We start from the raw sequence: 25,736 nt of genomic DNA, 5'->3' as shown, positions 1-25,736 counted from the left end.
AGTAAAACAAAAGCCTTGAAATCAATCAATCAATTTTGTAAGAAGCATCTTTTAGTATAACTAATGAACCTTAAATTCACTTGGTCAGTTCAAGATGATACATTTTAAAGCCTGGATATTGTTCTCATGACTTTTGGCTTTGAAGAACTTTGAAAAAATACTAGCAAAAAATATCTGCTCAGGAAGAAACAAAGAATGGGTTGAAACTACTTCAATCTTTGCTTTAATTTCAGACCAAGGGCCAGCAGAGGCAGTCACAAGAATGTACTATTGCAGGCCTGAAACATGCCTGCAAAGAAAACCATCCTGCAAAACTAATGGGAAATAATTCTGCTGCTGGCAAACAAGGGTGAAACATTTCCTGAATTTTAGAAAATCAATAATACAGATGAAAATGAAATCCTGAAAGTTTTAAGTTCCTTGTTGTCTTCTAAATGTACATGTTTTAGTTACTACTTAATTAATTGTTTACCAAGAAGACAAGAATATTTAACATTTATAAGCAGGACTTTGTAAGGTTATATTGCCACTTACCTAGAACTGCCATCACTATGCCATGCTCTTTCATCATCTTCTGATGTTCCACCACTGGCGACAACTGCTTCTCCTTCCTAAAAAAGTGTGGGGAGGAGAAGGAACGGGTAGGGAGAGGGAAAGACAATGCGTTTTCTTCAGAATTCAGAAATGATTCTAGGCTTTACATATCTTATAAACACAGCATTAGAAAAGTTTTACATTGTTAAAAGACGTTTTAATGTGCAGATATTCACTTTAACAGACTAAATGAAAAAAATAAAGTATCTATACCTGGAGACATGCACAATGGAGAGCCACATTTTTTAACATATAGCCAGTGGAAACATAAGTGCTTCTCAATCTCCATTTAAAAAGGCTAGCTTACCTTTGGAAAAATTATTTCCAAATGTTTTTAATGTAGTACTTCTCCATCTTTTCAATTACTATCAAATAGAAATTGGGACAAACCTCAAATACTCACTTTAAGTTTAAATACTCTCAGTTTAATTAGCTGAAGCAGAAGCTTAACAAATAGAAAAGGAATTTATAAGACTGCTTTATGACTAAGGATCTTACATCTGAGGAACTGTGTCCATTTTCTAACTCTTCAGGAGGCCGTGCAGTTTCTTCTAATGCGTATCTTGTACGGTAATTGTGCTGGTTAGCTTGCTGTTTTTTTGAGTCACTGGTGTCTAGTAAATGATCATGAGAATGGTTCTGTGAAGACATGAAAATCAAAACAGATCATTTGTGAGCATACTATTTTACTAATACATAGAATTTTATTTAGCAGTAGTACCGGAGGAAGCAACTTTTGCAGTAGCAAAAGGATGCAAGTTTCAACATCAGAAAATTCAAAACAAGTCACAAGTCCACAACTAAAGCTGGTGAATAAAACACATGCATGAATACCTGAATATAAGCAACAAGTAGTTCAGTATATTCTGGACAAATTAAATTTTCTTCCCAAATATGAATAACAAATTGGTATCTTGAATCATTAATACTCATCATTCTCAACACGGTACATAGAGAGTTAACCAATAGGCTGCTAAGAGTTTGTAACAGCTCAAAATTACACTAATGAAAATGCCCAGCAGAAAGGGGACTCCTACAGAGAGCTCTAGCATGTGTCATATTGCATCTGAAGGGTCAGATCTGTTAGAAGAGAGAGACCATACATTAATGCATCCCTTGGTTACAGTCACCCCTGTATAACAAGAAATGGCCTTTAAATGGTAAGATGATCACAGAACAGTTCAAATGAATACAAGTCAGTCGTAAAGAATCTGAGTTCTTATGAAGCTTAGAATATGTAATGTGAACACTTGCTCTTAATACATGAATGTAATGCTGTATTAGTCCCCCACCCTTATAAAAATTTAAGCATGATGATCTCAATTTCTGTTGTGTTTTTTTTTTGGTATGCGTACTTGAACTTTGGACTTGGTCAGTCCCAGCGAAATAGCTTCTGTATTCTTTTGATGCTACACCAGGTGGTATGCTTCCCCAGTGCTCTAATTCTTCCAGAAGGGAAATCTCAGATATCTATTATTAAGTGTTGATATGGTTGAAAAAACAACACCAGAGATGAAGCAAGAAGAACTGGAACAGACCACAGAAAGGCGCTGATATTATCTGAGCATTCTAGTAGGATAAGTTGCTTGTACCTACTCCTCTTACATTTTTTCTTCTGGAGCAGTGAGATCTATTCTGTCCTAAATGATGAAAGTTGCTTTTCGTAATGTTAAATTTTCCCTCCAAGAACAAAAACTACTTTCTGTTGAAAACTGTAGTAAAGCTTGGTTAATAAGCTGTATCTAAGATTTGGTTTTCCTTAGCTGAATGCAGAAGACTGATAGTTAGAGCTCTTCTCCCACCATCCATGTTGAAAGACACACGCCTTTTTGAGGAATGAGTGCCCCTGTTCACCTCGGTAGATCTGTGCAATTACATTACTGGTTTCACCAAAGTGCATAGGACCAACACACACTGCCCTGTGCTCTCATAAGTGAGCTCTGAATTTCCTTTGTTCTGTCCAGTGAAAACTGGGGAAGTCACCAGCGTCTTCTTCCTGAGAAGCTGACAGTGCAGCTACTGGAAGACACTTCTATCAGGATTGCTCAAGTAATCAGCATTTCAAGATTGCCCAGACTTTTGAAACCTGGGGCATTCCTTCTTCTGGATTCAAACTGGCAGCACATCGCAGATCTCCTCAAGCTGCTTTGACCTTACTCAGAACAGCTTTAAGGCAGCCCTAAGACCAGCTGCTGAGCCCACCACACGCTATGCTCTGCCCCCCAGCCTTCTGGGGCTGCTCACTTCTTGTCAAGCTCTCAAGATTGATTGCTGAAGCAGACAGGACAAAAAAAGCCAACATTACAACAACTTGCTTCTGCTACTTCCATAGAATAGTTGCTGGGAATCACTGCCTTTTTATAAAGCCCATCCAGCTCCTAGCATCATGAAATGCTGTGTGATGAAGCGCAGGCAACACAAACGGGATCGCATAAACCCAATGAAACCAACCAGTCCAGTACTGCTTATAATAGCAAGGATGCATTTTGCAGAAGCTGCATTACAACTACACTATTTTTTGTCTTCTTTCTAGAAATAAAGCTCCTAAAGATGTACACCCACACTTCTATTCATTCTGTTTCTCAAATGGTTATTATAAATACAGCTTTACCCTACTTACACTGGAAGTATGGATTCCCTGAAAAACTGAGGTGCTTTGCACAGCTGTTTGATTTTGGAAAGATTTCTTCTCTTTTGGCAGTTCAGAGGTTGACAAAAAGTAAGTAAATCACTCCTGCATGGAAGTGCCTATCAAAGCAAGTAACATCACTGCATACATATTGCATTGTGGCAATGCCAAAGCGTAACAGACTGCTTTGGGAAAGATACAGCATCAAAACAAGAATTTAAAAAAAATTGTTATCCATGACACAATCACTGAGAGGTTGAGGGTGGAAGGCACCTCTGGAGCTGATCTCGTGCAGCTGCCCTGCTCAAGCAGGGACCAGGAAAGGGACCAAAAGGTATATATCTTTCGCATCTTGCCAAAAAAAAGTAACTTAACATCACTCCTACTCAACACAGCTTTACCAAAACATGATTAGAAGCTGTAGGTCAGGCAAATTCTCATTTATTCAGTGGTTGTTGAGTGGCAGTAGGATAGAGTATGAAGGTCTGACTGGAAAGAGGAGGTATTATAAGCTTTTCTGGCAAAATGGGATCCATCACCAAACTCTGCAACAATGACTGAGGAAACACAACTGATAGGTTTCTTTTTTCAGTATATACCCTGAAGAAAGAGCTTGAAATTGCACTCTTAACTCTAATGGGAAGTTTGAAAATAAAGCCAAGATTACCTATGATTTGAGGCTCAATCATCACTGTCTCTTTATACTTTGATGAAGTCATACATGCTGACAAGTACCTTGTACCATATCCAAGGCTTCCATTCAATATTAGAGCACATCTATAGATACATTAGAAATTACAGCTGCTGTCAGAACAGTTTTTCTGTGAAATACAAGTAATGGTATTCCCTCTATTTGAAAGGGACAGACACAAATGTGTCATCTGGACGGAGCTGAGGGACTTAACACCATTTATGAAGGATCATTTGATACCCTGGAAACTCACTGGTATCTGAACAACTTCCACATTAGAGCACTGAATTCTTCTGTCCTTAAAACCCTTGAGTCTACCAGGAAGCACAGTTTTGCTGTGATTTTATACACGGTTACAGTAATTTTGAGAAGCTAAAGCTAGAAAAAATTCATAGCATTTCTTCACCAGCAGGATCTCCTCTCTGAGAATTGTTCCTCTTTCCTCAACCTTTACTAGCAAGTCAAATCGCAGCAATCACAAGTGTGTGTCTGGTAACAGAACCTCAACATCAATAGATGCTCGTAGCCTCTTTGAGACAAAGAAATTAAATTCTGGTGTTTTTTGGGGGGTCTGTATATGATTTTCCCAACATTATGATTGAAACATTATGATGAAAAACATCAGTTTGCCAAATAGTCTACATAATTGCTTTAAGTACTGACTAGACAGGCTATTTAAATGCTTCTACCTAATCAGAACCAGTTCTCTGGAACTTAAATTGGTCTGTAGTGAATGTCCATTCTTATTTTTCTGGAGAGAGATGTTTTCTTTACTGAAGTTGTCAATATAAAACTTTACCCAATCTTAACATTCTTCACTGAGTTCTCCCCTGGATGACAAATAAAATACCCCCAAGCTGTTAGTGCATAAAGCAGTTTTTATTTCACAGAACTCCAGAACGAGTGAGGTTGGCAGGGCCCTCCGGAGGCCATTGGCAACTGGGTTGGGGCAATCCCAAGCACAAATCTAGGCTGGGTGGAGAACGGATTGAGAACAGTCCTGAGGAGAAGGACCTGGGGGTGCTGGTTCACGAGAAGCTCAACATGAGCTGGCAATGGGTGCTTGCAGCCCAGAAAGCCAACCTTATCCTGGGCTGCATCAAAGGTAGCGTGGCCAGCAGGGTGATTCTCCCCCTCTGCTCTCACGAGACCCCACCTGAGTGCTGCATTCAGCTCTGGGGCCCCCAGCACAAGAAGGACAGCAAAGAATTAGAATGAGTCCAGAGGAGGGCCATGAGGATGATCAAGGGGCTGGAGTACCTCTCCTATGAAGACAGGCTGAGAGATCTGGGGTTGTCAGCCTAGAGAAGAGAAGGCTCCAGGAAGACCTTACAGCAGCCTTCCAGTACCTAAAGGGGGCCTACAGAAAGGCTGAGGGACTCTTTGTCAGGGAGTGTAGGGATAGGAGAAATGGGAATGGCTTTAAACTAAAAGAGAGTAGGTTTAGATTAGATATTCAGAATAAATTCTTCACTTTGAGGGTGGTGAGGCCCTGGCACAGGTTGCCCAGAGAAGCTGTGGATGCCCCATCCCTGGAGGTGTCCAAGGCCAGGCTGGATGGGGCTTTGGGCAACCCGGTCTGGTGGAGGTGTCCCTGCCCATGGCAGGGGAGTTGGAACAGGATGGTCTTTAAGGTTCCCTTCCAACCCAAACCATTCTGTGATTCTATAATATCATTTGATACCTACTCATTTCCAAATCTCTTCAGGACTTATCTCAAGGTACTTTAATTATCATTAAGCTTCTCACCAACCCAAGTCCTCTGAAAAGAGGACTTTAAGAAAGAATAAACAAATGAAGAGTATGAGTTTTCTCTTTGACGATGCTATTGCATATCCTCATGGTTTAAGAAGGATTTATTTAAACATCTTTAAATAGTTACTGAATTCACTAACACTTACTCTATGGAAAACTTATTCACACACAAGTGCAGAGACTTTGACTGTTTGCAATTTCCTCAGAACAAAGGTGGGAAGCCACTGAAGGATTTGTTGCCAAGTTATCTTAACCTTACATTCAGGGCACAGAATCCAGATCAGAGATCTTTCAGATCTGAGATAAACAAAGGGCACGCTCTTCTCTGGGTCGACATAAGAAAATGAAGAAAGCTTTTCCTATGCTAGCTTCCACTCTGTAAGATTTTAAGGGTACAAATATCCACAAACTATGGGAACCCAAAGAGTTCAGTGCTGTCTTTAAATTTAGGATACTAAAAAAAAAAATAAAAAAAATATCTGAGTAAAGTTCTTTAAAAGAACATCCACATTAAGTTTGTTTTCTTTGTTTCAAAGATGTAATAAAAGCAATTGCTGAAACTGAAATGCTGAACCAACTAGTCTACTCTGCTATTTTTATGTCCCAGTGATATTTTAGGAGAACTATAACCCAATGAGAAATTTAAGGGCAAGCTGGTAGGAATTCACAGAGCAGGAAGGATTTTTTGATCGAGCTGTAGCTAGAGAAAAGGGAAAACTCTTGAGCAATGCAATTGTTTAAATACACTGAAGAAAGACTGTAATTCAACTCTAAAATACATCCCTTCAATTCAACAAAAAACTTTCTTAAAATCTGAATTTGTGAGGGCCATCGTCTATTATTCCTGAGAGAAAGAAAGAGTTACCACATTTATGGTATCCTGGTAACCCACCCATTGGCTCTGCCACGGCCACGTCCGAAACAATAAAGGACAAAGAGCTTCACACTTCTGTGTACAAGAACTGGCAGATAAATAAAACAAGCTATATTTATTTAAATAAAAAATATATATATTTAAAATAATTCAAATCTAGGACACTTGTTTTTAATTTTAAAAATTAAAAATATCTTAATTTTTTTCACCTTGAACCCCGTCATTTTTACTTTTCAATAGACAACATGCAGGCATTCTTGGAGGCACAAATTTTACTCAGGTTCTAATTAAGGGTTGAAAAGTCTCATCTTGAGTAAGTGTACTACAAAAGACAAAGCACGGGTTGTTCTCCTTTCAAGTTGTTTAACATTTACTTCTTAAATTACACAATCTGGCTTGTTGTTTGGCTAGAAATGCACAGATATGCATGTGATGCATAGATAAAAAAAAATGTTTTAATAAACAAGACATAAAAAGATTTTTGTAAATATGGAATATACATCCTTCATATTTTCTTACCAGTATAATGTTGTAAGATTATTTTTTCATAGGTTATATGAAAACATCAAGTCAGTTATGATGACAGCTTCATTTTTAGTACAATGCATTCCCTTCTATCTATTTCATCTATCCTGTTTTCCTCTTTTCTGAAAAACGCACTCCAGATCCAGCAAAAAACATGACATAGAAAATCCCATAAAAGTTTGCATTATGATTATTAGGGTACCACGAGAGAAAATACCTACATCTTTATTTGTAATGCAAAAAGTATTTAAACAAATTAAAGAACTACAACTTAAGTTTTAACTGAACCTTTCCACAGAACAGTATGTCGAACAGTAGACAACAGCATTAGGATATAGTGATCAACAGTGACAGCCAGCCTACAGCAAAACATATTCCCAAAGCTAGATTTACAGGGCCCCCACTTCAGGGGCTTCTAAGAGCAATCCCAATTTATTTAGAACATAGTGAAACATCAGTATAAGCATGTGTCCTCAATCTGGAGAGGTAAACAAATTCCTATATCCGTTTTTCAAATTTAAAACTGAGAAGAGTAATATAAATTCATGTGGCCTAAGAAATGCAATTTATTTTTATGCTTCTTACTGTGATACAGTACAAGTGACTATTTACCTTAGGGAAAGTAGGTATTTTGTTCTCTCTCTGAATGTGACTCATTACATGTTTTCTTTTCTCTTCTGATCGATACACCCTTACTTCTTCTTCTCCCTTTGCTGTTCTCCATTCTTCCTGCCTACTGAAAATAGAAAATTAAGATGTTAACTTTAAAGCAAAAACACTAGCACTGACAGAATCTCTTCCAAATCACAGAATAAATGTTCAATAGTTATGACGTGCTTTGAACAGTAGTTTCTTTCTTTAGAGACAGAATTTGGCTTCAAATACCCTTTCTGAACAAAGAAAGATTTCAAGTGGCAAGGATTGAATACATGGTTGTGTTCTGTTCGAAGGACGTCTGACTTAACTATTCCCAAAGCCATGACTCTAAATTCGAAAGCAATTTTCTTGAGAAATATTCACAGAGTATCTAAAACATATAATTGAAAAGTACTCTTTCCTGTTGATGTACAAGATACTAATTTCTAAATATAAAGAAAATCTGCATGTTTATACACCAGCACTGTGTCTTAGGACAGTAATTGTCCTCTCTTAAAAAGATTTCCAAAATTTTAAGCGTTCACAAAAACCCTTGGTTATCTAAGAATTCCAATCTTGTTTCAAAAAGCTAGAGCAGTCTGAGTATAACCAGTAGGGTTTTTTTGACTTATTGATATAAGTACTCATCACAAGCCAATGTTACTGAACAAAATAAGGTTATTTCAGGTTTGAAAAACCAAAATTCATCTCTGGCACTTAACGCCGTGTGTCAGTGTTCCAGTTTAAAATGTCAGGAACACATGCAGTTAAAACATACCATAATCTTATGTCACAAGTCCAAAAACATTTAGGCAATTAGATTTCACTGCATATACAAGTTAAATTATTCTGTCATTTATTAAATGGTTATTTTTTATTCACATGACTTGTGTAAATCGAAGGTTTTACAAGTGACATGCAAACAGGTTTTATAAGAATTATGAGACCAGAGAACAGGTAAATACCACACAAATAATGCTGTGACAATGTGACTTTCAAAACCATTCAATTTAACAAAATTCACCAAAATAAAATTCACTGCAAACTGGGCCTATGTTTACCTGGCCACACCAGAAGATAGTTCAGGCACTACAACCCTTCGACTCCAAGCGACAAGGTCCCGCTCAGTGGCTATTTCACTTCTTGGTGCATTACTGTGCATCTGACGCACACCTTCAATTTGTCCACTACGTCTTAATCCTATATTTGGGGGTGAATGAACTTCAGAGGTAGAACTTACAGATCCTAAAATGTCAAGAAGTGATAGCTGTACTCAAATGGAAATTTTATGGGCAACAATTAAAAAGAAAAACTCAAAAGAAAAAAGAATTAAGTATTTAACTTAACATATTAGTTCAAAAGAAGGCAAATATTAAATTAACTATTTCAGCATTTCCTGTAACTTCCAAAATGTGCACATTGAAATATGTATAGGGCTGCAGTACTCCATTAAAAAAAATATATATATTACAAATATATAGAGACAGATAAAAGGAGCAGATGCATCAACACTCAAGTGAAGCAAATATGTCATTGGTTCACTGCTGTTTAAAAATTCTTTTGAAAACATTTACAAAAAGCTGACCGGTGCTCATGCACTCTGGACCCTTTTTATAGAACTGTGGGCTATCTCACTCTATTCACATACTCCTCAAACTATCTTCTATCTTCAAAAAAAAACCAAAGCCACAACATTGAGAAGTATTAGAAACAAGCAACCAACCAACCAGCCACAACAGCAAAACATCCAAGTTCCTTCAAACATCTACAATTATAGCAAAGATTTCGGCATTTTTCCACACTTTTCACACACACATTATTCTTTTTTACTTGTATGTATTGCCAACCATGCTTTTATTTTTTGAAAGCATTGGAGACTACCCTGTAATCTACTGCAAGACACGAAAACATGGAATAGCTGTACTGAGAAACATGTCGATCTTTCCCTTTTCCTCCCTATTTTCTTATTTGAGACAATTCAGGTTTCCCTCCAACAGATGGCCAACTCCAGATTAAGCAGCAGAGCGGTTAATTCTAAGGGAACACAGTTACTACAAGTTCCTTGAGCAAGCATACAATAGGAAGATAAATTTGTAATGTTAATAATTCCGAGATTTTACAGAAGAAAAAATAATAGATGGGAAAGCTGAATGATTTTCTGTCATCCTCTACCTATTTTCTAGTAGTTGAACAAAGTCATGCACAGTAATATATGATTTACATTTTCCAATTGTCAGCTGGTTCTATTGAAAAAACAGAACACCCTCTCCTTACGTAATTTACCTCTGCTTATCCGGCTGGTACTACTAGTTCCTGCCTCCCCAGAACGTCTCTGATCCTGCTCTTGCTGAAGTCTTTGAATCATGCTATCCAACGGACTAACTTCTTGATTTGCTTGTTGACTAAGAACTTGATTCAATCCTGTAAAATAAAATGCACAATAACACGAAAATGTTGAAGAACTTTCTATCACAAACTGCTCACTTATTTTTGCTTGCCAATTTGCAAGTAGAATATATAATCACACGCTCAAGTACTGGCTAAAGCATATTTTAAACATCTTTTTTGTGTGTTTGTTCTGGTTTATAAAACAGGACAAGTTTTCTTGATATCAAGAGTGTTAAGTTTCCTGGAGCAGGGTGAAGGTGATCACACACAACTGCTGATAAAGGCTTAAAATTTGAGCACGTGCGAACAAGATCCAGAAGCTTAATACAACTGTTGTCAACTCAGTCAATGTAAATTGTCCAAACGTGTTCTTTGCCTACCTCAAGTGCACCATAAAATACTTCAGTAAAAATTTACATGAAAGAACTTCATCAAGAAGGTCGAACTGAACTGGAACAGTATTATCTAAACTAGAGAACTGCAAGCAGTCAGAACGCTTGACTGAGTTCCACGGGGACAGAATGATGACACAGGTAAGTAACAAGGATTTTCTTTGGTACATAGAACAATCCAGGAAACCTCCTTAGGGCAAGTCTCTCGAGTAAAATACTGGAAATAGTTCTAAAAGAAGGGATTACAAGTTGACAATACTGTTTCTGTGCAGCAAACTAAAAAGATAGCATGTAAGCATAAGCAATGCAAAACCTCTTCTTTTACTCACAAAAATTTGACTTATGGGAGAAAAAGGCAAGGGTTACAGTACTGATTTGAAAAGAAAGTCAGATACCTTATTACAAAATATATGGTGGGGTGGAGCAGAAGGAAACTCTTGTCGATAGAAGCAGAACTTCCAAAAACTTTGTAATGATGGATGATAATGTTCAAAGAAACGTGCTACAGAAATAATTTTCCCAGCATCATTCCAAAGAGATATAGTAAAAACTTGGTAAGATCAAGAGCAACATATTACAGCAATTGTGCTATGAAACAAACACCTTTGATTATGGCTAGAAGGAAGCAGCCATTTCTTAAAAGATGATGTTATGCACAAAGAACATAAACATTTAAGATAGTGCTCCCAGAGTTTCAAAAGTTAATTTAGTTGAAGTCAACTGCCCTAAGCAGCAGAACCTTGAAATCAATGAATGAGCTCTGGCATAACCACAGCTGGATGTTTTCTGACTTGTATAGTAAGGCAATCAGATTTATTTGGTGATCTTATGAGCAGACATATTGTCTCATGAAAATAATGGGAAATACTACAAATAACTCAAGAATGATCATAAAGAAACAATTACCTAAACAAAAGGCATGTTTTTAAGTATCTAGCTTCTGAAATGTTGCCTCCACAAATAACTGTATAAAAAAATCAAATCAAATAGTAAAAACATTGGTGTAAACTTTGATTTTTTCCAATAAATTTGGTTTAAAAGAGCTTCAGGTGACATCTAAGGAGTAAATCAAGCAAGATTATCTGAATTCCCCCTACTGTTCTAGGCCCCTACAGATAACTTCTTGACAAGACATAAATTGCCAGTGTTCATAGTGAGATCCATCAAATTCCAAAATAAAGTTTCAGAAAGCAAGAAGCTTCCTTAGTGGAGGGAAATATACAAAATACATCAGTACAGTTTAGCTCTGTGTAGGACTGCAAATACTGTTGCTAAACTGTAAAGATGTAGACAAACACCCTCTGTCTCTCCGTCTCTCTGTCAGCCCTGATGATGGCTTCCTGCTTTTAAACAAAATGCTGTGGACATCATCTGGCATTCACGTGTCACCATTAAATTTAATACTGTTGGGTCTGGGTACATGGTCTGACTTGTTTCAAGATATTATATTGGAGAACAGGTCCAGAACGTTTTCAAATTTGGAGGACTGAAGAATGAAGAATGTCATGACTCCACGCTGCAACTGTAGCAATAAGGTAAAATCATTTCTTGGAACTCTAATTTTGCTTCAGGCACTAGCTAAGAAGTTAGGAGAGAAAACATGGCATATGTTCACCAGAAAGGCTTTTTTCCTTCTTACAAATGCTTCTCAGGTAGCCTTTCTTTCTGTAACTTTGGAGGACATGTTGAAATGCTCCTTAATATTGATTATGTAAGTAAATATTCAGTGACTTGTCATCCTCAGGTCTACTAATGAGGACAAATATCTCTTCTGGGAACAACACTGACAGTTAACTTTCCTGGAACATCTGACATACCACAGATTTCAGTATACATAAGCCACTATTTACAGGTGCACAAAGCTTTCCAGTGTTTTCAAGGATATCCAAATATTAAACAATGCTTATCTTGAAAATATTTACAGCTACTGTCACCAGTCGCTGTTTGCTCATTCATACTAATATTGAACTAGTAACACGTGATAAGTAGGCATTGTTTTTTATATCTCCACTCACGTGGGCCGTATTTAAGCAGTTTCTAATAGCCACTGGCCCATAGTATGCATGTTCCTCACACATAGTACACATGGAGAATATGACTTCAGAGGAATGTCCTAGATTTTGCATTCTCATCAAGCCTTGAGAGCTCTCAAACCAAACCAAAGCTTATGTTGAATGATTGGTTTCGTCTACAGAGGAAGAAAATTTTGCATGTTTCAGGTGTCCTCTTGTTTTTCTCTTCTTGTAGGTATATTGTAGGTATAATCCAACTGATCTGTGGAAGATCAGTCTATTTCCCAGACTTTTTGAAGTAGGAAGTCTTACCCAAAGAGATCAATCGAAAGCTCACTCAACCTCATCTACTGCTTCAATAATGAAATAAGCTCCGAGCTAACTTATGTTGTAGCATCAGCTAGGACTGACTTGGTGGATGACAATGCTGTAAGTAAAATAGTCTATCACAAGCAATCAGTGTCAAGCTTGTCAATGTTATGTGAATGACTAGTCCCAATAATGAAGAAAAAGAACAGAGGGAGAGGGAGAATGCAGAGCACCTGTAGGCAACTGCATAGGCTACGGTGTACCGAACTGAAGTTTTCCATACCTGAAGATGTCACTCCCATCTGAGGAATAAGTTGCTCCTCCCTGCAGTTCTCACGACCTGGAACTAGCCTTTGATACCTTGCAGGATGAGGGTTGCCGTCCACATCAACCAAAAATGGGGGAGGCATAAGGTGTGGAGCCTGCTGTGTCTGTTCATCCAGGACGAAGTTGTTGGCGTCGCGGATAAGGGGCCGATAATCACTATGAAAGAACATCTGATCTGCTATCTGTAAACAAAGTCATTTTGTAATTTTTTTAAGAACCTATTAAAAAACACACAGAAGATAACTGCCAAAAGTATTTTTAACAATGTTATTGATGGTCACTTTTGCATAAACAAGGTTACAAACTGATCTGTTCATCTCACTTTCAAGGGGAAAAGTTAATTACTTTTTTTTCCCCCAGTATGCACTTTCTATATTCTCACAAGGAGAATAACCCCCAGGTTTGAGGGTAGGGAGCATTTAAAGAGCAGAGGAAGGGAGCCATATATAACTACTTGTAGACATTTGGCAGAACATAGCATGGATGTATTAAATAGGTTACCCATATTGATGCATATACATCTGATAATGAAAAATGCGTCACAGACTTATGAGCTACGGTGTAGGAAGAAGAGAAAAAGGGAAATATTTATCACATTGCGTGACTGCCAAATATTCTAACACCAGAAGCCAAACATGTATATTCTTATTATAAAGCTAGATATGTGAAAAAGTCCCCATAGAAAAAATAAAACTGAACTAAAGTTGATTTCTTCAAGCTCAAAATTATTTAATTTCAGTCCACCTGCTTGCAATTCATTCTAGGTGGCTTTCCATTGACAGACTGAGGAATTCTTTTGTCCAAACTGCGTGTAAAAAGACCTATGGCACTATCCCTTGCTGGCACACACATCTCAACATTGTGCAATCAGAAAGACTGAACCACAAGGAGAAAAGAGAAAGAGAACAGAAGACAAACTGCAACATGTACTACACATCCCAACGCTACTTACTGGCAAGCAAAACCCCTTGGCAGCTCATATACTCAGTTTAACTTTAAACAAGTAAAAATAAAGCCATGAAATCATCATTCGCTCAAAATTAGATTTCCAGTGCAGAATAAACACAATTGAACAAACAACCCAAGGCACAGAGATGTCCAAAAAAAAGAAAATCTTGTCTTTGATGTTAAGAGACAGGTATTTTAGCACAGTCAGAAGAATGCCTCAGTTCTAGCCGAACATCCTGCCTTGTCTGAAGCTGGTCTGCTCTATCACAACCAATTCGTAACACAATTTCCTGTAACTTGATATGTGGAAATCAGTCTGGCAGAGGTTATAACATTTAAATCATGCTCAGAGGTCTGGACTCTCAATGACATTACGTCTGCTTGTCCAGGATGTGAGAAGACCAGGGAAGAATGACGTCCACAAACATGTCAGTTACAAAATCAGAAGGTGCCTACATGCACTGACATGATGTGAATTAAAATAAATAAAGTCGTAAGAATCTTTGGATCTGGACACCACACAAATTCAAAAAAAGTTCCACCAGGAGGAGAATTGGGAAGATGCATGGAAAGATGCAGTAGCAAAAAATTTACTTCAGGGTTACCCTTACAAAGTGCATGTGCACAAAGCGACGTCTTACTGCAATGGGAAGCCCTGAGTGGAAGAAGTACTGCTGCCAGATTCTCGGTTAACAAAGAGAATAAACAATAATTTTTTTATTCCGTGAGATAAGAATGGCATTTCATGGAGAACCCAGGCTCAGACCAAATGTCAGGTAGAACTCCACAAGGTCCCTGCTGGAATCTCAGGAATGAACTCATCCTCAGGCTACTCCAGGTCCACAGAAAAATCGGAAGAATTACATGATTTAGAGAATCTTAAATACCTATATTCAGTTGCTCACACGTTAAGCAGACAATTAGAAGTACTAACAAACAACTGTGTTTCTTGATATACTATCAGAGACCAAATCCACAACAAAATGAAGATAAACCACCTACACGAATGTGTAAGCACACCTACACAAATGCAAAGAGATTTTCCCCGCTACTGCACCAATGCACCACACAGGAGCAGGGGAACTGTGGTTTGTGTAGCCTACAGGTACTAAAGCCTTAGAAGGCTCAGAGATGCAGTCGAATGTAATATTTAAAATCAACATAAAGGTCCGTATCTTTAGGTCAGTTATGCATTTTTTGGACAAGTTTCCATCTACACACAGACTTCTGAAGTGCATGTGACCTGCTGACAGTGAGCTCAACTTATGCCTGATGATCTTCACCCAGCCAGAAATCTCAGTTAAGACTGGCTCACATACAGTTCCCTTAATTGGGTCAAATACTGCAGGAGCTCAAAGCAAACAACAAGCATAGTCCTTTTCTGACTCACAAAGAATTACTCCACAAAAACATGTACCATCAAAAAAGAGGAAAAAAAACAACAACAACAACAAAAAAACACAAAACAAAACACCATCACCTCAACAACATCACAGCCAAGATCATACAAGAAGAGGGGGGAAAAAAGGGAAGGAGAAGCCTCAACAGAGGTTCCTATCAACTATAAGCCAGATACGATTTGAACCCAACATGAAAAAATGTTTATGGGGAAAAACAAGAGCCTGCTCTCTCACCAAACTAATGTCATCTCAACTAGAATCATTGGTCTGAGCACATTTCACAAATGCAAGAGTACAGGATTGGTTACTGTACTCCTTTCTCTTGTAAACATCATTCCCCAAGATGCATGGAAACCACTTTAAAGCCAAAAAAACGCACATCCTACCAGAGTGTATTCTTCCAAGTTGTCTGGAAACAAATGAACGAGGAGCTGAGGGTGGGACATCAGAAAATAGAGTAACAAATCTCCAGCACCTACCCACCTGTAGTTACCTTTTCTACCAGGCAGGTCAGACAAAAATGAAAGACGAGATGGAATCAGACAAGGAAGAGGTCTCTAGCTTCTAAGCTGAGATTTAAGACCGAGAGGTAAATCCTGTTTGTTCCTATTTCTTTCTATGGTCAAAACAGGATTGGTACAGTAGTAACTGGAGAAAATCATTGTAAATCATCCAATAACTGAAAAAAATAATCCTTTTTTTTTTTCCTTTCTTTCTTTCTTTTTTTTTTTTTTTCCTAAAGAGTGCAGATAAAATCCCAAGAGAACAAAGGGTCTGTTGTGTTCAAGAAGTGAAAAGCAACTGGTTTTCTTCAAACAAGTCTAATCCCTCCCAAGGAAAGTTTTCAGATGGCTACATAAAGAAGAATCCTGGTCCATCAGAGCAAAGATAAACTGGCTCTTAGTTTCAATTTCCAGCATTTATGAGTTGCAGAGGACTATGCACTTCCAAAATGAGAAAAAGAAACAAATGATTGGAGAGAAAAAGAAACCTCAAACAATCCATGGATATAGTGAGAAAACGTTTTCTATCACAACAGGTTTTAAAGCTTAGAAGAGTAAGAGCACTGAAAGATGGAAGGACCTTGAAAGTGATCTAATAGCACCGTTTTTCCTTGCTTGTGGTATCTTTGCTCCTGTTCATTGTCTTTGGAATGAAAGGGAAAACACTCAGGTGGATTAACTGTAGTAATAGCTGAGGGATAGCAACAGCAGCCAAGTACTTCAAGTTATAGTTGAGAAATATGACAAAAAAAAAAATCCTAGTATAAAATGCTGCTGTAATTGGCATCAAAACAAGAGCTGGAACACTACAGAAAGAAATGCAGCGGTTTACATGACGAAGATTAAAACTGCTTTTGCTCTCCCTCCTTCAGGCCCCTCTGCACTGATTTTTGCCATAGTGATTTCAAGGCCCGTCTGAGTCAAAAGATCCACAAGCAGGAGGAGGCAAGATCCAGAAGCCAGCACTTCATCAACAACCTTCAAGTACCAGATAGGAAAATGCAGATATGAAAATCCTAGAGCAGGTATGTCTGCGTAAGTCTTAGAAGGCGAGGAGAGACACATCACCTCTTTCCTGGGTGGTAAAAGAAGTCAGGACCTTGTAAGCACTGCAAACTGTGTAACTGGTACAGTTCGAAGAGCATGCTCATCAACAGGGTGGAAAAAAACAAACCAAACCCAAACACTACAAATCTTTACCATCATGACAGTCTGTGACAAGACACCCACATTCAGAATAGACCACGTTGAATACGACATAAGAATAAGATGTAATATTTTAACTACACAGCAACAGCAGAACACTGCTGTGCAAGCACCACAGCATCCATGACCGCAGAAATACATTAGCAGACATAACATTTTTAACTAGAACATACAGTGCAGGTACTGTAAATAACTGCCACTCAGGCTATGCAGCGTTTAAGTAGAGCAATCAGCAATTAGTCTTATTGCACTTCCCTCCATTTTCTGTCTTAGTTAGGAACCAGTATATTGTTTAAAGCAAAATATTTAACTATTTTGAGTTCCAGTGCTGTTTACTCATTATCCAGGTGGACCCATTAGCAGACATTTGCAACCACCTCATCTCACTTAAGAGAGGAGACAGTGACTGCATGATTTTTATTTTATTTTTTAATTTCCCGTGCAAAATAGCATGTTTCTGTAGCTTAAAACAAGAGAGAGTGAAAGCAAACTCAGTGCCAACAATAGGAATTTGAAACATCCCATATTCATGGCTGAAAAATGTGTTGAGATACAGGCTTTTAAAGCACTAAAGGAGAGATGGCACAAATGCATTCAAAACAGACAAACATTTTGATATCTTGTACTGTACCTTGTCATATTTGCTACTGGAACCAAAGCCAAAAATCAGAAGGTGACCGTGAGAATCGGTACATGCAAAATGCTGTCCATCAGGAGAGCACTTGCAGTCAAAAACTGCACCGTGTCCTTGTCCTTCAATCTGAAATACATCAATATACAAAATAATTAAGTTATCAGAAATAAATTGTTGTCATTTACGATTCTCAAAACTGTTGTGCTGATGTTGAACTTTATATAAAATCTGCAAGACAGGATAGTGCTAGATGGAAGTTACTTTAAAACATAGTTTACTTTTTTTTTAAACTATTCGCTTTTCATTGAATTTTGTAATAATGCTCATGAAAGATGCCAAATTGATAGTAGTAGAAACTGACAGACTTTATCCACAAAGCAGGCACAGTATAGGAAGTGAAAATAAAAGCTTCCCCTTGAATGTCCTGCTAATAAACCTAACCAGAGAGCTGGGTCCAGTTCAGGGCTTTAGTCGCTACACCCTTTCAATCCTCTGCCTTTCTGCTAAGCTAGCCCGTTAAGGTTGGCTGTCGTGGTGTTTCAGGACACCTGCCCCCTACAAAACGCGCTGACATAGACAACCCACATTACACAACTTAGCAGCTGCCTGTGCCTGGAGTTCCTACCCCTAATTTATTGGAGTGGGGGGAGGTTTGGATTTGTGTAAAAACTCCGCTTTTCATAGGAGAACTGCAAAGATTTTAAAAAAGGAATTTTTACCTGATACTCATTTTCTGTTTTCCAGTTCCATTAAGCCAGAACAAAGGGGTTTTTGTTTTTCCCTGCAACCTGTCAATCAAGCAGAGGTGACCAATCACCACTCTGAATTTTCACGTCTCCAGCACCTCTTCAGAAAGCCCCTTTCTATTCTCCCCAGTAAAGCACTTTTGCATTTTCTTTAAAGCAGAACCAAAAAGAAAAATAAAAAAATAATAATAAAAAAGCTTTCCCTAACCGTGGCAGGCCCGTATACTGCCGGAAAAAATGACGGTGTTCAGCCCGCACGCGGTAGCACTGTGCACTTCTGCAGCACCTTCCAGAGGCCATCATCCAAAAGTTCCTGAACTAAAGCCTCAAAAATCCCCCGAGGCAGGTACTGTCCTCGCTATCTTACAGCCTGAGACTAAGGCAAGAAGTCCAAGCCTTTTGCCCCCGGTCTTAGAGCACATCCACACCCACACCCCTGCACGCACCCCCGCTGGTAAAGGCTGCTACACCTCCTAGCACTGCTTTCCATTACGGGACAGAGGTCGTTCCCACTGCAGGTATCCTCCATAAAGGTTTCTGGATTAGGGAAAAAGGAACATAAACCATTCCGAGTTTTATGTTCTCTTTTGCCCATTACTCCAGAAGGAATGGATTCGTAATTGAAACACCCTACAGGAAAAGATGGGAAGTAAAAGCGTCACTCACTCGGAGCTCTGGTAACATCACAACAGCTAAGAATGCAGAATTTATTTAGGCTAAGCATGCTACAACAACCAAGGCAAAGCTACAACTCTGTGGTGTGTTTTGAGTGCAGAAAGCTCATCTTATTAAAGGGAGACGGTGTAGGGAGGCAGGTGCAAAGGGGAAGGAACTTCAGCCCAAGACTAAGCTTTACAGATGTACAGTAAAAACCTGGAAAAGGAGCATTTACATAGAGATTTCCAATACCCTTCCCTTCCCCCACCAAAAGAAACATAAAAGCATCGAGCTTCCTAACATTAAAGTTCTTCATAAACAGAATTTCAGGGTCCCCTCCGAGCCTGCAATGTGAAGACTTGCTTTACAAGGAAAACAAGTCATGCCACGTGAAGAACTATTTGCTAACCACGGTGAAGGGAAAAATTAAAAATAGAAGAAAAAGATGACAGATCTTTTTAATCCTTCCCCGCAAGAAATGTCTCAGATAGACCATTTTTTAAGAAACTCCTAGACGTCAGACTGAAGTGTTGGATGACATTTATTTCTGATGTAAAGGAAAACAGAGTGATCTACTATTCAGTAATTAGTACAGTGTAAATAATTTTACTCTAGATATGGCCAGAATCTGGTGTAAAACATGCTTTTGGAAAGGACAAATCTTTTAGTACAGTCCCTCAAGGCTGGCGTATAACTGCTTTGAAATAAAGACCCTTGGTACTATTATAACAAAAATCACTGTTAGAAATAAGCTTCCAAGACATAATTGCTATTAAAATTAAAGGGCAAAGACTGCCGGAGTGTGATATCCAGCAGATGTTTTTAAAAACAAAAATAATTTGGATTAACAAGTGATGTGAAATTAAGGAATTTTCACAAAGGAATTTCTTCAATAATAACACAGGAGCTGGTCATTTGGAACAGAAATTAAACGTTAACTTGCAAAAGGGGAAGTTGAAATAAATCAATGAAACTCTAACTTTGGCAAGCTAGATGAGGGTCTTGAGCAAAAACGAAGCTTTCCCCATCCTATCCCTTTTAAATCAAAAATGCAAGAACTCTCTGAAGACTACATCCTGAAGAAGATGAACTGTTTATTCTGTTTGGAACCTTTCGCTGCTGAATGAGAGGAAATCAGTGCTAAAGAGAAGAGGCTGACCATCATAACAACAACAAAAATAAAAAGTTAATTCAGAGCTGTCCCTACGAAGTAAGGACTGCCCAAAAGTGAGCGTGTTAAGACACTGCTGTTAGCAAAGCTGGTAGCATGGACTCCTCAGCCACAAGCAGGAAAGAACTCGTGATGCTATACAATAAGGACTAAAGTCACAAAGAGAGGAATGTTGATTAAGGGAAAGAAAAAGGGTAGCTCTTCTTTTCCTCTCAGTTTTGAGGGATTTGAAGTTCCTGAACCAAGGAGAACAGAGTTGTGAAACTACTATACAAAACAATATTTTAGATCCTTGAAAATAATTTGCCGTATGAAAACAGAAAAGTATTATCTACAGAGAGAGAGAGACTGGAGCAATAACAAGCCTTTTTGAGTTGTTATCAGTAGGTGGTATGAAAAACTTAAAAACTAGTTTTTAAGGAGAGTAGGAAACAGCACGTGGGGTAGCAGTGGGAGGAAGTAAAATGCAGAATGAATCAAGGAGTAGCAGCCAAACTCAGCAGAACTCCTTCAGTAAATTAACTGATTTTTTTATAGCAAGAAAATACAATTCATTCAACCTAGCTAGATTTCACAGCCATCACAAGGCACTGAAAACTTTGTGTTCAAGTGGCACAGACCGTGTCTAGTAGGAGAACTGCACAGTAGGCAGGCTTTCTGAGGAAACAATAACAGTCACTGGTTTTGAGAAGATATAAAGAGATAGAAGAATGTGATTACTGAAGTTCCTTAAGCCAGGTCTTTCTATTAGTGATAATGGAAAAAATAAGAGTTTGCTGATGAGCTCTTTGCTCTTTTTGAGCATTGGCAAATCGTCTGCTAAGACCAGATGTGGGACACAGCACAAATGGTATCAGCTGAAGCAATCAGAAGCCAACAGGACAAAATTCAGTAGACCACAAATGTAGTAAGACTATTAGCAATAACTTAATGGACTGACTGGCAGAAATAAAAATGGAACTGGGTCTATGCACCTCTATTTATGTACTATGCATCTCTATCACACCTTCCAACACAAGTCATCAGCAGTGTTTAGAAAAGTCAGTGAACTAAGTCTTTTCTAGCCTGAAGTAGACACTTTTTCTTCCTTCACATGAAGAGACTGAGGCCATTAGTTGGAACAGAGAGAGAAAGATCACTGTGTATTTCATCGCAATGCATCACACACAATGCGACAACAAAAAGAGAACTATAATCCGAAAGCGCACCAGAAGTATATCCAGACAAGGAAGAAAAAGCACACACACAGCTAGACGAGTAGGCAAGATAAGAAAGAGCTCTTCCAAAGCGACACAAAAAAATCTTTGCTTCCCACGTTCAATAGAAGTAAATCCCAACCGCAACAGCTACAGAAGAATGTTTTCACTCAGCATGAGCAGGGAAAACCTGAGAGCTCAGCCTCTTAACACGGACACTTAGCAAAAAGGACCGCTCCGAATGCATGTACAAAGAGACCTCTAGCAGGAAGAGAGCGTGTCAACTTAAATGTATGTTAACATGTGAAAATTAATTACGAACAACACTCAAACTTGAAAACTAAAATTTAGCTTCTACCAGTCAGAACGCTGGTACGCTAGAGCAACTTTCTAAAAATAGAAGAAAAAAAAGACAACTAATTATTATTAAAACAAATAATCTCTTTTATAATTGCTGAAAGTGCATAATAGCTGCTTGAACTGAATCAGTCTCCAGCTATTTTGAAGTCTCTTGCATATTTAGGTTCTCTTCTGCTTTAAGGAGCAATCTCTGATCACAGCATGCTCCCGTGATAAGCCAAAAAACATCTACAGACTTCATACGAAGTCAGAAGAGATTGCTGCAGCATTGGATGACTGGAAAACAACATTTAATTTTTATTAAGCCAGATTAAAAAAACAAAAATTGAAAGGGCTTCTATACTGCTTCCAGAACTCTAACAAAGGATCAAACAGTAGGAACAGGATAGGAAGTAATTAAACTGAGAGTGAAAAATGTTTCGATCTTCCTAGCATCCCATCCCAATCCGTTATCTATTCTATTCAGGAATACCGTTTGTCTTCAGATGAACGTATCCATGACAAGATCTGAGAGATTGGCCCAAGGGTGCCTGAAGTTATATAAAGCTCTGCAAAATACTTACAGTTTCTTGTTTCTTAAGGAAATGGTTGTTCATAAACATTCTGCAAACTCGGAACTGGCTTTTACTGGGACTAATAAGCCATGATGATGGCTTTACTCTTCAGGATCCTCCTGTGCTCTTACATACTATTCAACTGCAGAATCTTTCAAAATTTTCAAAAACATTTCTGTAGGACTACAACTGACCAATTCAAAAATACTGCAGCTAAAATCTTATTTGAAGCTATTCTATATTTCAGATGCGGTCACTACAAAACCTGATCTAAAAATACAGTCCCATATAAACCCAGCAAAACAGGACCTCTCTTCAGACTTTATGAAGGCCACAACACACAAAATATCCGGTCTTTAAAGTTCCAGTACTGCTGGAGATTACACCAGGCTGTCCCTATGAGCAAGTGGTACACCTTTGCAGACATTAATGCAAAAGAATCGCCTTATATCGGGGAAACAACCAAGCTACAGAGCACACTGCTGAGCTGCCCAGGATGGAATCTGATCTTCCACGTTGTTCTTCTGCATGTTTTTTGGTATGCCATTTAGGCTAAAGTTCAAGTAGGCTGAAAAAATCAATTAGCTGTCAACAGCTCCTAGGTAGGCAATCCAAGTTTACTAATTAGTGAAAAGGAAACAATGTTGTAACTGATATGATAACACCAGAGCTTATCGGGTTGCACTGAAAGTGAACGCAGGGTTACAAAATACTGAATCGCATTGCAGAGATCAGTGAAAGAACACGCTTTCTTTTGTAAGATGAAACTGTCCGCTACATTTTCAAAATAATGACCAGACCTCAGAAGACAGGGTAGGAAAAACACCATGTTAAAAAGACATAAGGAAGCACAGCATAGGAATTGCCTGGTAAAAAGAGGTTGGAACTAGATGATCCTTGGAAGTCCCTTCCAACCCAAACCATTCCTCGATTCTGTAAATCTCTCAGGTAACCACACAAAACTAAAAACAAAGGACAGAGTCAACAACCAGCTCTCTGAAGAAGCAGGAGCACGCAGGAAAATCTGAATCACAACTTGGTAGCCTCTGCTTGATTGACAATTTGCAGGAAGAAACCCTTTTCACCTCAAACAGTTGATGCTGTAACACTAACACAGTAAATTCTAAACAAAATAAGGATTAAATTGTACCAAAATACTTAAACCATCTTTGGGGGTGGTTGGGGAGTCTGGCCAAATTCACAAAAGCTTAACGACACCTCCATTATCAAATGCATTACTACTGTCACCTCCACAGTGGTTCCCAAGGTTTCTCACTGATTTATGTAAAAACACAAGAGGTATAAGAAAGGGTACAGAGACTGCAGAGAGGGGAAAAAAATATCACAAATATCACTGCATCAAGTAGTGCAGCAGCCTCTCCTTTCGCTTCAAGGAGCGTCAAAATTACACTCTCAACAGTTTCCACTGTAAAAAAAATAATAAATAATAAATAAATCAAAATTCTTATGGGATGCTTGAGCTTGTGCTTTACTTGGACAAGTTTTGCATATGACAATTTTAGTCACTGTTTACACTAACAGCTTCTAATAGATTTACAATACAACCAGAGATCAAGGCTAAGAAAGGGTTTCTATTGAAAATTTTGAAAAGATAACAGTGTGTGTAGCAAGACTGGGGAGAATGTAAAAGCTTGAAGAAAGAGCCATGCGATATGACTACCAAATATCCTCCAGAAGAAGATATTTCTTCCACTTGGAAGAAATGCATGGAACCAGGAAGAGTACCAGACAACTCTGCATTCATTAGATACCAGCTCGCTGCAGATGTGGAAACAAAACCTCAGACATCAGCTTCAGCAATCTTGTCCTTAATTCTTCACGTCTGCCTCGTCTGAACTTTTATGTTTTAAATATAAAGCATTTGTCTACACTGACTGGCATATACAAATTAACCAATGCCTTGCTACGACAAGGCATATTTTCACAACCATAACTTCATACAGTGAATGCACAGCAAAGTTATTCCAAGTGTATCCACCTGCTTCAAGCTGTCTCACCGGGTGCGTGCCAGTACACACTTCCAATTTCAAAGACAAGCTTAACTGTTTAAATACAGCTAGTGTTCAATACATATCACTACATTTACTGATTCTGCGCCTGCATTTCTACAAGAGTAACTTGGTTTGTTACAATGCCATCTGAAATAACAGCAGCACTTTAAAGCTACGCCGTTATTATCATCATTTAACCAAAAGAGGGGGGCTTTACAAGGCAGATTAACATCTGCTTGCTGATTCTACTTCCCCAAATGTTTTTAAAGGCAATCAAATGAAATTAAGTAATTTCCAAGAACACTTTCAAAGCAAGCATGTCAAATACAATTTTTAGTTTCCTCAGCCCAAGGCTTCTCGAGGAAGAAGCAACTTGAGAAAGAAAACTGAGGTCTAAAGAGAGAAACATTTTTTGTTTACTGTCTATAAAATAAAGGCTTGTATCTAAACTTTAAGACTGGTCAGGAAACCAAGGGACCTAGAAATAAGTTTGTAAATATTCACAAACAAATTCTAACTGGAGCTATTGCAGTAAAGCAATAAGCAAATAAAGTATCAAGGAGCAGTCCAGTGTCTTCACAAGACCTTTCCAACACAATTAACTTTTCCAGTGCTATTAGGAATTTAGTTATTCTCTAACCTTCTAAATGTGAAAAGTTGCTGGATTCTTGAATTCTTAACTGCAGGCACATCTACTGAAGCAAAACTTTTGTTCTTCACAACTCCTACTTCAGCAACACCCAGACATAATCAATACAGCTTTCCAAAAATGCATATAAAGTTTCAGTTCTGTAACATCTTAGCTTTGTGTACCTGATGTCAGTATAAAGACATTAAAAATTAAATTTAACCGATTATTAGTTTCAAAGTAACAATATATAGTCCTTTTCTCAAAAACAAATGCTGAGAAAGGCATTATGTACATTTGGCTGAAGAATATATAAAAATGCATTTGCATTTTCTCCCTTTCCAGAGTATTTCCACTTTAATTTGTAGTGAAAAATGTGTAAGTTGGTCATGCTAAGGAACCGGTTTTTGTCAGGCTAAAAAAAACTTGTCCAGCTTTCTCAGAGATACAGATCTGCATTTTTTTTTTTTTATTACATGTATTATTATTATTGATCAGTTTCAGAGAACAGATACTGTCCCATCAAAACTGGCTAGGAAAGGCAGACCAAGCTTCTGGTCAGCTTGGTAAGATACTGTAAAATACTCAA

At 38.2% G+C, this 25,736-nt stretch overlaps 1 protein-coding gene across 2 annotated transcripts in view; it reads right to left on the bottom strand.

The window, feature by feature from the left end:
• PHIP (pleckstrin homology domain interacting protein) overlaps positions 1-25,736 on the bottom strand; it is a 107,276-nt gene that overhangs the window by 28,804 nt on the left and 52,736 nt on the right. The window contains exons 16-22 of one of the 2 annotated variants that reach the window (XM_032183997.1): positions 17,821-17,949; positions 13,089-13,314; positions 9,988-10,125; positions 8,766-8,949; positions 7,681-7,804; positions 1,093-1,233; positions 535-611 (exon numbers count right to left, since the gene is read on the bottom strand). In XM_032183997.1, coding sequence (XP_032039888.1) covers positions 535-611; positions 1,093-1,233; positions 7,681-7,804; positions 8,766-8,949; positions 9,988-10,125; positions 13,089-13,314; positions 17,821-17,949 — 1,019 coding nt within the window. The remainder of the gene's footprint in view (positions 1-534; positions 612-1,092; positions 1,234-7,680; positions 7,805-8,765; positions 8,950-9,987; positions 10,126-13,088; positions 13,315-17,820; positions 17,950-25,736) is intronic. The other variant, XM_032183998.1, reaches the window with a different exon arrangement.

Source organism: Aythya fuligula, chromosome 3 (genome assembly GCF_009819795.1).
Source record: "Aythya fuligula isolate bAytFul2 chromosome 3, bAytFul2.pri, whole genome shotgun sequence".
In the NCBI taxonomy this organism is placed as follows: domain Eukaryota; kingdom Metazoa; phylum Chordata; class Aves; order Anseriformes; family Anatidae; genus Aythya; species Aythya fuligula.
Note: the sequence above shows the minus strand (reverse complement) of the source record. Positions and strands in the feature narration are given on the sequence as shown.